The 16,444-nt window shown below is 32.9% G+C and overlaps 1 protein-coding gene across 5 annotated transcripts in view; it reads left to right on the top strand.

Annotated features, from left to right (window-relative positions):
- LOC115891936 (SH2 domain-containing protein 3C) overlaps positions 1-16,444 on the top strand; it is a 236,290-nt gene that overhangs the window by 208,147 nt on the left and 11,699 nt on the right. For all 5 annotated transcript variants that reach the window (XM_030912550.1, XM_030912556.1, XM_030912564.1 and 2 more), the window contains 6 exons: positions 1,429-1,590; positions 7,932-8,112; positions 8,781-9,003; positions 13,281-13,517; positions 13,909-14,186; positions 16,271-16,406. In XM_030912550.1, coding sequence (XP_030768410.1) covers positions 1,429-1,590; positions 7,932-8,112; positions 8,781-9,003; positions 13,281-13,517; positions 13,909-14,186; positions 16,271-16,406 — 1,217 coding nt within the window. The remainder of the gene's footprint in view (positions 1-1,428; positions 1,591-7,931; positions 8,113-8,780; positions 9,004-13,280; positions 13,518-13,908; positions 14,187-16,270; positions 16,407-16,444) is intronic.

The following is a 16,444-nucleotide window of genomic DNA, read 5'->3' as shown; positions in this document are numbered from 1 at the left end:
TCTCACGTAATCCCCGCACACAAGCACCACTTTGCAGTCTGGAATTATTAAAGGGGGCTGTTGCCATAGAAATCTTTTTCTTCGTATAGTACGGCTTAATACTTAAAAACTATACTAAGCGAGAATTTAACAATGTGGGGTTTTATGCAAGGTTTATGACAGAGAGAAGAGGAAATAAGTTGCAATTACTTCATGCTAGCAAAACAGTAATTAAACTGAAAAGAAAGAAATGGAAATACAAAATGTAATAAAATAATGTTCCATATTTATGATTTAACAATAATTCGCATCGTTTTTGAACGCTCTTTTGGAAATTGCGTCAGATTTGATGAGATTCAGCTTGGCTCTTTCCCGCTTGATTCCCTCAATAATTAAAAAGTTTTTAAGACATTTCTTTATTGCAGTACGCTAATTTGTATTAATTATTTTATTGTCGATAGATTAGACTTCTTAGGCCTTCTTAGGCCGTCTACACATAACGTCTTACATGTCGGTCTTATCTGTTCAATCAAAACGTATCAAGTTTTGTGTAGACGAAAAAACAGTCCAGTTTACATAATCTGAATTAATTTATCATTACATTCCATCCTTTTTTTCAATGATACCGTTGATTGTAAGAATAGGGAAGAGACGCAACCTAATGGGCAAATTCGTGATAAGGCTGATTTGATTTCCTCTTACATCTTAAATGCTGTACGGTGGAGCCTCTACTAGTTCTGCGGCCAATGCAAAAAACCTTCATTTTCTCTAATTCGGCTAGCGAAGTCATATCGGAGACGATGTGGAACTGAAAGCGACAGTGTTGCTTTCAGTTGCATATTAAAATGTGTAATATCTGTAATACGTTTGTCGAAAATATCTTTGGATGAAAAATCCGCGTTTATGTATTAGTGAAAAACATAGAATAAACAACAAAAATAAAAATTCTTTTAAAGGTACTGAATATTTCGTATGATCGAAAAACGTCGTTTAGATGGCTTGGAAATGACGACTATTTATATTTATCATTATAAGTTTACATATGAAATAACAGCGATCTTTATTTCCAATATAATATTATTTCCATATAATCCTTCCATAAATTGTTTAATGATAGAAAATCGGTATTATTAAATTATCGAAATACGTAAATCTACCGATTAGTCCGTAGTTCTGGCAACACTGTCACCGGCAACCACCCACTCTGTCGACTGAACGCAGAACTACGGTACAGAATTCTTTATCCGCTGCGCTGTAAACGACTATCAGAGCTAAACTAATTCTCGGACAGGTTGGCTAGCGGTGACGGTATCGCCGAGCTACATCTCGGACAGGTTTTGTGTCTAAGCCATAATGTTGCGTATCTTCTTATTTCTTCAATCAACGGGGATACATAATAGTCACTCTTTCTATGTTTATAAATAATTATAAATTTTGTTATTGTTGCAGGAACCGGTGGCAGATCCTCATGCCAATGCCGCCGACCTCCGCAAATCTCTGGAATGGGAATTATCGCAAGACAGCAGGGACTTGAGATCGCACGCTTGGTATCACGGTGCCATTCCAAGGTCACGTGCCGAGGATATCGTCAGAGGGGATGGCAGCTTCTTGGTAAATATTTATATCAATATCCACAATCTTCAACCCGATCGGCCATAAATAAACTGTAACTAGCGAGTTGACTTCGCATTATAGTGATGTGTCGGTATTTGAATAACGCGATTTTGGAGCGTCCTAAACGAATCAGGAACCTGTTACTACAGAACGACGATCGTAATAACGATAAAACTATAAATTATTTATAATGTATAAATAAATTATTTATAATCGCTCTTGGAGTTAGCTCGAACCGCAGTAACTGCATAGCGCCGTGTTTCGCTCCAGCCGTCGCGCTCCTAGGGTTGCGATTTCGTCGGTCGCGAAGAGTAGTAACTGGAACTGGTAAGTACGTAGAGTTGCGCGATCTCGACCACTTTGTCTGTCTTGAAGAGATGTAACTGGTAACGACCTATACCGCGACGTATTTCGCTCCAGTGACAGTGGTCGCGCGACTGCTGGAGCGCTCGTAGGGTCGAGTTTTCATCGGTCGTGAACAGTAGTAACTGGAACTGGTAACTACGTAGCGTTGTGCTTTGATCGGTCGCTGTTGGCGTTGATGCTCCCGTTACAGTCGTTACGTTACTTTCGAGATCGCGATTTGCGGTAGGTCTAGGTACCTACTAGGCATTTTTGATTGATAATAGATACATCTAGGTATATTAGATTGTTACAAATAAACACTTTTGCAAAAATAAGAAAAAATAAAAAAGAAATATGACCGAAAAAAAGGAAATTTGTAAAGATACTTTCATTTGATTAAAAATATAATCCCATTTTTATATAGTCTGCAAAGAAAGAGAATTACATTTAACATACCCGAATAAAGTAAGACTGATTTTATTTTGTTTATCTGATATGAACATTTTACTTCTAATTTTTCCACCAATAAGGAATATACCTAGATAAAAACATACACGCAGATAAAGAAATTTAGAGTATTTATGACGTTGGGCGCAGATGTATCTCGAATAATGATTCAAATTATGTTACTTCTTATGGTTTAAGCTAAACTATTTCTAAAGTAAACAGATTTTAAGAAAAAAGATAGAAAAATATAATCATCCTACAAATGTACGTATTTTAATTTAAATTCTAACGTTATAACGTGTATCAGAAGAATATCAATCGAAATATTATTGGCAAAAATATAAAACTTATAAAAAGCTATTCTTCAATCTGAAGAAAACATGGCGAATAAAAAGTATTTATTACCATTAAATTATATTATTTCATATTATATATTTTTTAATTAATAGTTTTATTTTCAAAATTAAAAGCTATCATAACTAAATTCTTCTAGCCATCTGCATGTTGTTTATTGTTTACAAATTTGGGGGGTTTATAAATTGTTATTATTTATGAATTTGCATGGACACAGAGATAACAGCATCGATGGGAGTAGGTTAGGTTATGTTAGATTGGTTGGGAACAGCGACACTTTGAAAGCCGGAGCCTCGGCTACAAAATCGCACTATTTTGTCGCGTTATTTCTCTGGAACGGTCGCTATTGTAAGATGACTAATGTGGAATCGGCATTCCCATCACGAGTTTATACTCGCCAAATCATATCAGTTAATCAAATAACTTGATTCTTGTCTTAATTGACTACTGTTTAACTTTTGGCATTCAAGTGGTGTTTTTAAAATTGCGACAAGTAGGTATTGAGAAGAAAATTCTGTGATTTTTATTTATATTTATGAGAAATACGAATATATCAATGTATAACAGAATCCGAAATACTAAAGGAAATACTTAGGGAAAGAAGAATAATTTCTAGCTTAAACCGAGGAGGAATAGCGTTACGCATTAGTGTTTTTGTTTTGTAATTCTGGGTGCAACTTTTTTCAACAAAAAATGATATTGGTTTGCATCCACCCTTAAAATATTATTGTAATTCCTTAGCCCAGTCAAATTAGAGAAATCGGTGGAAAAAAATCCCACAGTTTTGAAAATGGTTTTATATAATTTTTCTAGATTTGGGCTGATATGTGTCAAAAGTCCCCGAAGATAAACGATTAGCTCGAGGAGAGGGGAAGGGTTAAATGTCATTTTTATGACTTTTTACTTATATCTCAGAAAATGTGACAACTACGAAAAAATACCCTATATAGAAAATTGAAGCTCAGAAAATTCTCTACAAAATTAGTTAAATGCATTTTTTTCATAGGTCTAACATTTTAAGAGTTACATGGTTGACAAAATTAACACTATTTCTGATATTGTATTTTCACATTTAAAATCCAATTAAAGTCTAAATTTAACCTTTCATATTAATAATGGTAATACTAAAGGGTCCTTATGCTATCTTTCAAGTCTTCATTGCATTGTGACTTTTTGTCTTCCGTTGGAGAGCACTAGTGCACACAGGACTTAACAATAACTGCAAGTTAAAGATTAATGCATGCCTGCTTTATGGTAAAAAAAGTATACCACAGCATGTAGCGTAGCTGCAAATATTGTAGAAAGTATACGAAAACCAAGAATCATGGTTTATGGTCGATGATTGCTCAGAGTTGAATATTTCTATCCCTGCCTGCAGTAGACTTTTCTAATGTTAAAGTAGAACGAGGCATTTGAGGCATTAGCATTTGAGGTCTGGTTCCCTGAAGTTGTATATTGCGATGATATTCTACATCATTTCTTCCTGTAGGTACAGTTAACGTAAGTGTAATATTTACGTATCTGCACTACCCAATCCATTTCACCAATCTAGTATCAGTCTTCCCTCGCAGAATTTCAAAGAGTACTTTTTAAACTTTGAAAAGAATATGAAAGTGTGATTTCTGAATCTTCTCAACCTACAATAATTGAATACAATAATGATACACACATACATAAAATGAGTCCCCATACTTTAAAATTATCTATATTATTTCACATGATCCATTTTAGACAAGTAGGTAATTTCTATTCCATAAAAAAGTGATTTTAATTTACTATTTATATTAATGCATGAATCGCTTACTTTTTTAATTTAGTAGGTCTTTCAAATTCTTTTTTAATTTTGTACAGTATCGTATAATATATTATGCTATTTAAATTAAAAAAAATCTACGTTATTAAAGATAAAGTTCATTATAAGACTTTTGAATTGAAGAATTTTATGAAGGTACATTTCTTATTTCCGACACAAAAAATAATTCAGAAACATAATAATTCACTATTATTTTATAAATGTGTTATTATTTATTTTGTTTCTTTAATATATTACGTACATAATGTCGGTTTTGATTCTTTTAATTACACAAAAATATAAAGCAAAATAAATGAACAGAAAACATTATCCTTGTTAACAAATAACTTGCACAGTCAAGGAGATTTATATGAACGCATCACCTCTAAAATTTATAAAATCACAGTATATACTAAAATTTATACTTAATACTTAAAAAATCATGGGGATACCGTACTTCTCCAACGCTATTTGAACGAAAACGTGCAATAAGAAGAAATGTGTTTGTACGGATTTGGAATATGTCATTTGATTTAGTATCCAAATTTATGAAGGGCATAGTTCGGAAACCATAAGTCCGGGAACAAAAATGTATAGAATCATTTTTATAGAGAATTTTGTCAGCTTTATTTTTGTATATAGAGAGTTTTTTGGTAGATATCATAGTTTCCGAGATATAAGCAAAAAAGTGAAAAAATTGACATTTAACTCCTCCCCTCTCCTCGAGCTCATCGTCTATCTTCGGGGACTTTTGACACATATCAGCCCAAGTCTAGAGGAATCGTTTAAAACCATTTTCAAAACTGTGGGAATTTTTTCCACCGATGGGCCTTTTTTAAGTAATTTGACTTGAGTATCTAGGATCTTCCAACTCTAGCTTAGATATTAAATTATAAGATGCACCATAAGTAATTCTGCGGCTAATCGATTTTGTGATATATATTTTTCTTTTACGTCTAGTTTTTTTACGCAATACATTTTTCATCAACTCTATTCTCAAAATGTTTGAAGTACAGTGCATTATCGTCATTTTGATTCAACCAGCAGAAGCTTTTTTATATCAAATATGTAAGCACAAAATATTCTTTCAAATCAGTTGGATTCCTGTGATTCTGGTAAGTTCACTTGACTTCTGAAAGCGTGCTTTTAGAATCTAGGTTATAGCTTGAGAAACCCAGTAGAACAAACAAGGAATTATAAAAAAAAATATCCAATGAATGTAAAATATCTATCATTTTATATCAAATGCGAATGTCTCTATAATTTTCAGGAATATACCGAATAAAAATATATATTTAATTAATCGGCATTGCTAAGGTAACTCGACGCTGTTTTTTATTCCATGGTATTTCCCATTACATAATTTGATTATTTTTGGTTACTAAAAATATTGTTAATATTATCAACAAAGTGCAAATTATCTTAAATTTTTTTTTTTATTTATTTAATACATAAAATAAAAAGTACTGGAATTTGCCGGTTATTACTATTAGCACGACGCAAGTGATAATTCACAGAGGACATTTTTATTAGTTATATCAGGGCCATAATGTCCCAATATTTCGTGGACATAGAAGTACTACGTTTTTTTTTGGAATCAAAGAAGTTCATTGAACACAATTTACCTCTATACAAAAGGGCATCAAAGTTTAAAAAAAATAAACACATTTTTTCAGATATTTTAAGAATCGTTATTCCGACTTGAATGAGATTTTGGGTGTCTATGTTTTGCTAAGTGCTTTAACATTTGACTTTCACAAAAGTCAAGAAAAAGTACGGAAAGGGTGAAAACTACCCCCAGCGCTACATAAATTTTAGTATGCGACGAAATGAGTTCAACAGCTAACTCCATTATTCCGAATTTTACAGGAGAGTAAAAAACCCTACAAAAAAATATGTACTCATATAGCAAGTATATTCGTACGTTAATATGATAAACAGATAACAATATTTGTTGGGGAAGAATAAAACTAAATATTTCGTTAAAAATATAACGTAAAAGTTATATTTTAAACCTATTATTTAATTAACGTAAAAATGGAGATAGCAGGTTAATATGTTTCACTGACGTAACGATATTTTTATTACATAGTTATATTTTTTACGTTAAGATATATATACTACGTTTCCTAATGTTATACAAACTATATTAGCATAGTGTACAAATCAAAATATACGAGATTTTGAATACACACTCAGACGCAAAAAATGTATATAATTATGTCAACTTTAATTCGTAAACTAAGTTTTTTTATAAACTTTAGTATTTGGCATATTATACAGGGTTAATCGAGGGGTTGTTTTTTTACCCTAACTTTAAAACACCCTGTGCAATAATTTCGGGTGTAAATTTTCCTAAAATATAATTCTGCGGTCAGAACCATGTCTCCTGAGCATTTTGTTTTTTGGATCATGTCAATACATGCCTTGGTTAATTTTTAAGAGCGAAATGAACTTGCCACCAAGAATTTGAATTTTCTCAATGATAATTTCTTTTTGAAGTAAATTTTCAATATGATAAGGCCGCTTTGATGATTATTGTGAACTACATTCTACTATGAACTGACCATCATGTTCGACATTTGGGAAATGCTTGGCAGGAGGATTAGATGTTGCGAAGCGGTACCAGCTTCATTAAATGTACTTCGCTAGGTTCTTAAAGAAGAATGAGAAAGCATAACGCAATATGGTATATGCAGCCTCAATGGCAGTATAATCGGACGTATACAGGCAATTATATCAGCCAAGGCATGCAATACAAAGTATTAGGGTATTTTTTACATTTTTTTTTCTGTTTGTATACTTCATTACAGATGTTTTCTTTAATACCGTTAGTTCTGTTATCGTTATTAATATTTATTAAAACCAGGACAGTATCGTTAGTCTTTAACGTTTTTTTTTTAAATTTAGTATAGAGTATCCAATGCAGCGTAATACGACGTTACGACAATAGTGGCCAAAACCATCTCGTCATATTAAACAAAAACGTAAAAAAATAATGATAATTGAAAAAATTGCAAATTGATCGTGATCAGTTCATTTCGCTCTTAAAAATTAACCAAAGCATGTATTGACATGAATCAAAATACAAAATGCTCAGGAGTCATGGTTCTGGCCGTAAAATTATATTTTAGGAAAAATTACACACGAAATTATTGCACAGAGTGTTTTAAAGTTAAGGTAAAAAAACAATCCCCCGATTAACCCTGTATAATATGCCAAATACTAAAGTTTATAAAAAAAAACTTAGTTTACGAATTAAAGTTGATATAAAATATACAGTTTGCTAAAAAAAATCATGAAAATAGGGCTAAAAATAAAATATAACACTTTAAATTTAACCAAAAATTTCTCCGTTGCGTTTTTTTTGCATCTGAGTGTACTTTTAATTTCATTCAAGATCAGAGACTGTACATCGCAGCCCGGAAACTATGTTCTCACTTGTCGCACAAAAGGCCACCCCTTGCATTTTGTCATCAACAAAGTTTTTCTTCAGCCGGACACTGTATATGAAAGGATACAATATCAATTTGAAGATGAAGCTTTCGACACTGTACAGGACTTGATAACATTCTACGTGGGTAAGTTTATTTTTTACATTTTAAACAATAACATAGTATAAGGAAAATAGTAGTTCCACTCCCTCAAATATTTTTGAACAACCGACAGAATTCGACAGCTTGTTGGCAGCATATGCAGAGCGTCCTGTCAATCGGCCTGCGAGGTTTGAACATTTAAAAAAATGTTGCGTGTATGGACAGCTAATGTTTCTCTTTAATACTAACTAATTGGCTCTTCGTGTGAATACCTCTTGTATACGCTCTATATGTGAATAACTCTTGAGATTATTTTTAGGAAGAATCACAAGTTATCGAATTTATTAGAAATTTTGAATATTTCTGTTATATCTTATATAATATTGATGTTATTTTATATGAATTTAATGAATTTAAAACATACTCATTTTTAAAAAAATGTATATCATACATTCAGCAATTATGAATAATTATTATACAAATATAAAAATTAATAAAAGTAGATATAGGTATAATTTAGGTTGAAACCCTTAGTTCTACAGACTACTACTTTAGAGTACACTAAATTGCTTATCCTCAATACTTAACTTCGCGTTCTTATGGCCATATAAGCATCATGGTTAGAAAAGGAATGGAAAATTAATAAATTATTTAAAATCCCCTAAAATAGAATGGTTATTTTAAAGTATGTATACCATTTGCATTTTTTTCAGGATCAGGGAAACCTATTACGGTAGCTTCGGAAGCGAAAATTCAAAATCCAGTTAACAGAATGTACCCTCTTTCCTTCTACGCTTCGAAATATCCAACACCTCTTCCATCAAGCAGGCTTTCGTCGCCGGCAACGACACCTGTCGGAACGATGCAGTACCGACATAGTCCCTTACAAGGGTATAGGCCGAATTGTTCGCCTACTAGGAGGGATGGACCACCAAGGTAAAACGAAATATTTATTTTATTTTATTACCAACTATATTCAGGGAGGGAATTGAAATGTGTGCTGTTACGTCTATTACCAATCAGATTTCGTTGACCGATTTATCTATAAATGTTCTATTATCATTAAGAATTCTTGAGCTATAGTCGCCTCTCTAATGGCGGGTCCAGACCAAACAGACAAAAACATTCATGTTTGACGACAAAATTGTGACAAATCCAATACATTTCTGCGACATTTTTGTTCTGTTTCAAAATTCGGAGACTTTTCAATGTACCGTCTCGAGTCAGTAAAGATCAAAGTGTCGATGTTTTGTTCGTATATTTTACGACAAGTTGTCGGCGCAGTGTGGATGGCGTGTGCTGCTAACAGTAGGAGACCACTGTAGTCACACATGGTTAATAAAACTCATTCGCAACAACTAAACTTTTGACTTTTTTGTTTTTTTTTGTCCTTGCGGTGTGGACAATTTGTCTCAAGTTTGCCTTGTCAGAATTCCCCATTTTTTATCGCAAGTTTGTCTTATTTTTGTCTCAAAATGCTGTTTATTTTTGTGGCTTTGGTATGGACCCGGCATAATATTGAACCTGGGCCCGAATTCTATAACTTAGAAAACGCTCAGCGTATACGACGTTAATTTTCGCTTAGCTCTCACTTGACTATCGATTTGGGTATTATCATTTGACGTGCTTAGCGTATTTGCCCATTCTACTAAGCGATTCGAAAACAGATACCTTAAAGGATCGTTTTGCTTGTCGAAATGTCATTAAAAATAGAAAAAAATGCGATTTTGTCCGTTCTCTTGCTCTTTAGTGAAAACTAATTCTTCTTCTATAAATTCCTCAGTAAGTAATTGATAATTTACGACTTGGCATCTATAAATATTGTTCAAAACATCGAAAATGCTGAGAAGCGTCTTCAATATTTCCCTTGTATAATAAGAATAATGACATATCCATAATACTCAACAAATTCACGTAACATTGACATTTTTCATCGTTTTACCCAAACGATTCGCACGGCAAGGAGAATATCAAAATCTCCTGCTTAGCGTTCTGCTGAAGAGCTAATTTCGCTTGCCACTTCAAAAGCATAACGTTTTTATGTCGAAGTTCCAGAATTCGGGCCCTGTATATCGTTTCCTTATATCATACAATATGGTCGAAAAAAAACGGCGTCAGCAATAGTTATGAAATGAAGATCGCTGCCATTTTATATGCAAAATTATATGGGGAATGTCATCGATCGTCATTTCCAATGTCGTTTTTCTTTCGATTTTGCGGTACTTATTTAGTAAAAATTACAAATTTTTTTCTGATTTCTTTGACTTTTTTTTGGTGAAATTATTTTTTGTATTGAAATTTAATTTTCTTTTCACGTAAAAAGTCTGAAAAGAATATTAATTTTCACAATATACAGGATGAGTCTTAAATAAGTACAAATATTTTCAGGGCTGATAGAGCTCTACGAAAGAAACATATTTTCTCTTTACCGTTTTTCAAATAAATAAAAAAGTCCAAAATAACCGAGTTATTCAAGTTTAAAATTTTTAAAAAAATTGATTTGATTTAAAAAAAAATTGAGTGCCACCGGGTTTATTTTATGTGCATCCCTTTTAATGCCGGAACCGTAGTAATATCAGAGATTAACAAATTATACGTTGAGAAAGTTTTTTAAAATATACAGGAAGATTTAAAAATCTTTTTTGCAAAAAAAAACCTCACAGGCTTGCTTGTTTAAGACTCACCCTGTATAAAACTCGCCCTGTATAGAACTGCCTTCCTATATTCTTACCCTTAAGACGTCAAAACCAGAGAAAAGGGTCTCTTCACGTCCCTTCAAATTAAATTACAAGGAGCTGTCTAAGTCGCTTGATATATACTTGTGTAAAGGGCTTTTCATAATAGCTTTGCCCTTGTCCAAGCTTCAGAAAAAAATCTTTAAATTAATGCACGTCAAGATGTAAATGTTTTTTTTCATTCTGTTACTCAATATTTCTATAAATCTGAATAAAATTCATTGTTTTGTGTAGGTACTAATAAAATTGTAATATTGAGTTATAACAGCTTACAGCTTTACAGATAATGCTTTACAGCTTTGCAGACATCGCGCATCGTATTGAATTTATTATTAACTAGTTTTATTTATCTGAGGTTGTTTCTAAATACATTATTACAGGGTGACTCAGCGTCCTTAAGAAACTACAGGGTGTCCCAGGCTGAGCGTGCATTAGAAGTTTCTAGAGAACTACAATATATAGATCGGACATTTTTTGCATATCATTGTTTCACAGCCAGATATAAATCAAAAATTAAAAATATTTTCAGTATGGTTTCAACTAAATCTTAATAATTTAAAACAAAAATTTAGGTATAGGAGCATGTACCTATAGTCAAAAAGTAACGAACTGAAAAACATTTTCATTTGGAAACCATGATTTATGATCATTTTTAATCGCCCAATTCCATGACAGCTACCGCCATTATTATATGACATTCGAACAATTTAATTTTTGAAATAGATAGCCACTTGTTTTTATGTCACAGTGGCTGTGGTAATCACTAAATTTGACTTTTAGGCTATACAATTTTTTTTGACAGGTATTTTCTCGGGTATTTTATTTCGTCCAAAAATTTTAAATATTTTTTTCTCAAAAACGGTTCATGTTGGGTATAGAGTGTTTAAGATCAATACTCATAGAATTTTACAGAGAATTTAAGTATGTAATAAAAATTGAGGCACACATTTAAAATAAGAAAGTTGTTATCAACTTCCGGTATTTCCGGAAGTACTACCATATTGAAAATATTTTTAATCGGTAGATATCGTTGTAAAACAATGATGTGTAAAAAATCTCCGATCTAGATATTGTAGTTCTCTAGAAACTTCTAATTCACGCTTAGCCTGGGACACCCCGTATATCTCTAGCTTAAACTATAGGTTTGAGATTTCTACTTCAATCCTGATCTGACTTGAATCCTACTTCGGCTGACCTGAATCCTGATGACTTGAATCCTACTTCGGCTGATATGCTCGGATTCATTATCTGCTCTACTATGTATAGAAAATATTTACCCCCAACATCCTTTGAAAGCACATATAATGGATTTGCGACATAGGGCAACAATAGGCCTAGGCTCCAATATATCAGTATTGTGGATCCCTAGCCATGTGGGCATTACCGGTAATGAAAGCGCTGATCATTACGCAAAAAATGCACGTCTCAATGGTACAGATAGGTTATCAGTTTATTCCACCGGTTGTCTGCTCACAAAAATCGCCCGTGCAAATCCCTGGTTCAACTGGAATGGGATCTTGTGGAGGAACCTATATATATAACAAACTCTGGAATGTCATAAAGACATTCTTCTGTGGTTTCTCCACATCGAGTTATGATCATCGCAAAGCCGTAGTAATTAACAGACTCATGTTAGACATTGTAGGTTTTCTCATCAATTTTTGCTTAAGGGCCAACCACCGCCTCTATGTGATAAATGTAGTAATCCTTTAACTATCGAACATATCCTTAAGGAATGTAGTCAGTTAATTAACCTAAGAGAGGCCTGCAATCTTTCGTCAGACATGTGTCAGTTATTTTTTCTACAAGTGAGCAACCAAAACTTTTTGATTTTCTGGAAAGATCGGGATATATATCTAAAATATAGGTATCTAAAAAGCCACATTTTGGTTTAAGGCAACCAATTACTAATTCAATTGTACATATTTTTACGTTTTATTCTTTTATTCTATGTTGTCTGTACCATTTATTTATATTTTTACAAAATCAATGTCTGTACTGTTAACATATACAATCTGTCTATAAACGTGTTGTTTAGTAAAATGTCAAATATTGTACCGAACTAAAATAGCAGATCATACGCCGCTAAATAGCCTTTGATGCTGATGCGGCTTGAAAGCTAAATTTCTTCTTCTTCTTCTTCAATCCTTTTATAAAATACGTAGGCAATATCTTTAAAAAAACCTATATTTTTTGCCACATCAAGATAAATCCACAACATCAAAGGATATTTTTTGTAAACTCCACTACGTCGAATCCAAACGGAAATTAGCTTGTCGGTGGCTTTATATTACCAAAACAAATTTGCCTAACCGAAAAAAAATGCTTAACTTTTCAGGAGGTTTTCAATTTAAGATCTCCCCTCGCGTCGTAAGAAAACACAAAGAGAAACAAGAAAAAAATACTTAAATAAAACTATTCGAATACACTTTATTTTTTAGAAGATAATACAATAAACCAAAATTTCCTCTTTTCCAGGCTGCCATCTAAGAAACAACGATCTCAGTCACTCACGCCTTCAGAAGTTAACCGCATGTCACAAGAGAAATGCAACAGCGCAGATGGCGTCATTCAGTCGCCGCTGATGACCAGATCGGTAGGATCGGAAAGTGTCAGTTCAGGATTGAAATTTTCAACGCACTCGTTACCGCGCACCACCCACAACACTAGACTGTCGCTTTCTAACAGTGCCAACACTTTAGGAAGAAATTCCAGGTAAGCCTACTTTAAATTAGAGATGGGTTGTTATTTAACTATCTGTTATTTCATAACAGTTGTTTAGAAATAATATAACGCACAACCATTGCTACTTCTAAAAAATAACAGATATAAAATAACGACATGTAGAGATCGATCTTTTGTGGCACGAAGTCGGTGCTCTGCATCGCCACGAAATTATATGCGGCTCAAAGCAATTCCAAAAAATAACTAGTATCAGAGACAACTAATGAAAAATCTCAGTTATTTCGACAACTATCGATAACGGACGGCAGTCGAGATACAGCAAAGTGGGGAGTGCGCGTCAATTTGACGAAATTTTTTTCTGTTGCATTTCTTTGCATTGGAGTGTATTTGTTATATCTACATTTTTTTTCTTAACTCTTAGGATAACTAGCGATCCGACCCTGTCGCCGTGTGCAGAACGACGACTGGGCACCGACGCAGCAGATTCGGGCATCGAATCCCCTCCACCCAAACCATCGCGCATGCCTTATCTTTCCAGGGCGGAATCAGTGGATTCTTCTGCGCTGGGCTTCCCTACTCACGGCGGCCTCCAACGGGTGACATCGTATCACGCCAGCGGGTCAGATTCCGGCAACGGTTCGGGCGATTCCGCCTTAAGCTCGGCAGCTGGGGATACGGGAGATCTCCCCAAAGGAAGTGGTGAGTATCATCAATCATCAATGTTTATAATAATAATAAATCTGAAAAATTAATTTGAAAAATAACAAGTATTAATCGATACATCTTTAGTCACAATTTTATTTTTTTTCTATTTGCATCTGTGATTGTAGTTTTTCTTTTCTGTAAAATGATAAATTGCGTCCTTGATCTTCCTTTAAACGTGGTGCGTTTCCCATTTTCGACAAACTCTGTATATCCATCTCATTTGTTCTTTAAAAATTATAAGTACAGAGGCACACAGAGACCTTAAATGAATAAACTCTCTAGGCAGTAAGTTATAACAAGTCATGACAAGATGATGAAGAATTGCATACCTAAAGACAAAAGGCCGAAACGTAGTAGGCGGTCACGGTTCCCTCGCATCGCGATGTCATCACCGCAACTTAGAAGCTCTCTCAAAATACATCTGTTGTGGCAGGTTAGCATGCACATATATACTATATAGGGTCCCCAAAGTCGTTCCTTGGGTTTCAATTTTTTTTCCTTTTTATCGGAAAAAGCTTTTAAGATTCTTCTAAATTTTATCTTATTGTTGATTCTTAACTTTACTTTTTATTGACTTTAAGGCATTGTTAAATCTGATGTAGTTAAAGAGATCTTTTGAGCCCTTAGGTATTTTTATTGCGGTCTCTATAGTGTGTGTTAATTCTTTCACAAACAGCTGTATAGAGCTCTCTTTTAGCGAATTTTATAGACGACATATTTATCTTTTACCATGTTCGAAAATACGAAAAATGTAATTAGATTTGCTAACTTATCTAATTATATTTTACACCCGCCACCAACTCCTACTTTTCTGTGAAAACCACTTGTTGAACAATTTAGTTCTTTTAACAAGTAAAAACTAAATTTTTAATCGATTTAAACGTTTCAAAGATTTGCAGTAGATCCAATATAAACCCATCCATTAAAAACCTAATATAGATCATATTTTTAATGGGTTGCAGTAGATCAAATCTCTTGTAATGCATAAAAATTAAGTAAAGATTCAATCTGAAGTACAGCTTTAGAAATATAAATGTTTTTATGACATAAGTTAAAATTAACCGATAATTGATTTATAGAATAGAATAAATACTATTACTAAAATTATTTAACATTAAATAGTTTAATTTGTATTTCACAGTAATATTGATTTTATATTGTCCTTGTACATACCGTATGAACAAAAAACTTTTATGGTTCAGTTGGCTTTGACTTTGACAGTTAAAAATCTAGTGGAACTTCCCATTACAATTGTTTATTTTTCATCATACAAGCAAAACAAGCTTAATGATAATATTTTTTGATCACATTTTATATTCTATAGTATCTACTAATGTTATCTATAGTCTATCAAACCAGGGGCGAGAGAAAGTATGAAAGTGAAGTTGTCCGTCGTTGAGTTCAAAGTATGGAGTGTAGAGGTAAGGAGAAAATAAATATCTTCGTGCATTAAAAAATGGCCATAAAAAAGGGAAGACTTAAGATGGCGCTGCTGTAGCAAAAACCTAAAATTTAAAATATGCGCCGAAAATTTTTAGAACAGGAAATGATTCAAAAGAGATAAATATTTGACGTGAAGGCGCAGGTTTCAAAAAATACAAATTTTATTTTCATGCCACATGAAATAATATATCGATTTTTATTTAGCAGCAATAGACTGGGTCTCTAATATATAAAAATAATTGTTTTATATTCTAAAAAATAAAGACAAAGCTTTTTTGGGTAATGTTTGGTTATGTTACTTTTATTCTCTTATCTATGGTTACTTTTCATTTTTTAGATTTATGCGTCGTTAGCGCCACTGTGATCATTTGGTGAACCCTTATTCTTCCCATTTTTGTGACCACTTTTGCAAATCTTTATTTGAAAGAGTGGTCATAAGGGATATATTTCCTCATAAGAGATATTTCTCCTCATCTCTACCCTCCATAGTTCAAATATAGAATTTTTTGTCAGTTTGAGATGTCGAAATCGTCCCTACTTACGTTGGATATGGGTTAGATACTTAATTTATTATTAATAAATATTGTTATAGTGAAAAATATAATAACACAATAGTTTATATTCTCCTTTTTTAGGTGTAATCATTAAGAATCCTCGATACAATATGGTAAATTCTGAATCTTCCACAACGTTAAAAAATTTCGATTGTACAGAAGCAGAAGAAAAACTTCTTCAATTTATAGAAAGCCAACCTGTAAAGTTCGGTAGTAGGTAAGTGCAAGTGTATTTTTTATTTGCAAAAAAATAGG

Source organism: Sitophilus oryzae, unplaced genomic scaffold, assembly GCF_002938485.1.
Source record: "Sitophilus oryzae breed Bouriz unplaced genomic scaffold, Soryzae_2.0 scaffold_1009_pilon_pilon, whole genome shotgun sequence".
In the NCBI taxonomy this organism is placed as follows: domain Eukaryota; kingdom Metazoa; phylum Arthropoda; class Insecta; order Coleoptera; family Curculionidae; genus Sitophilus; species Sitophilus oryzae.
This window is presented reverse-complemented; position numbering and strand designations above follow the sequence as displayed.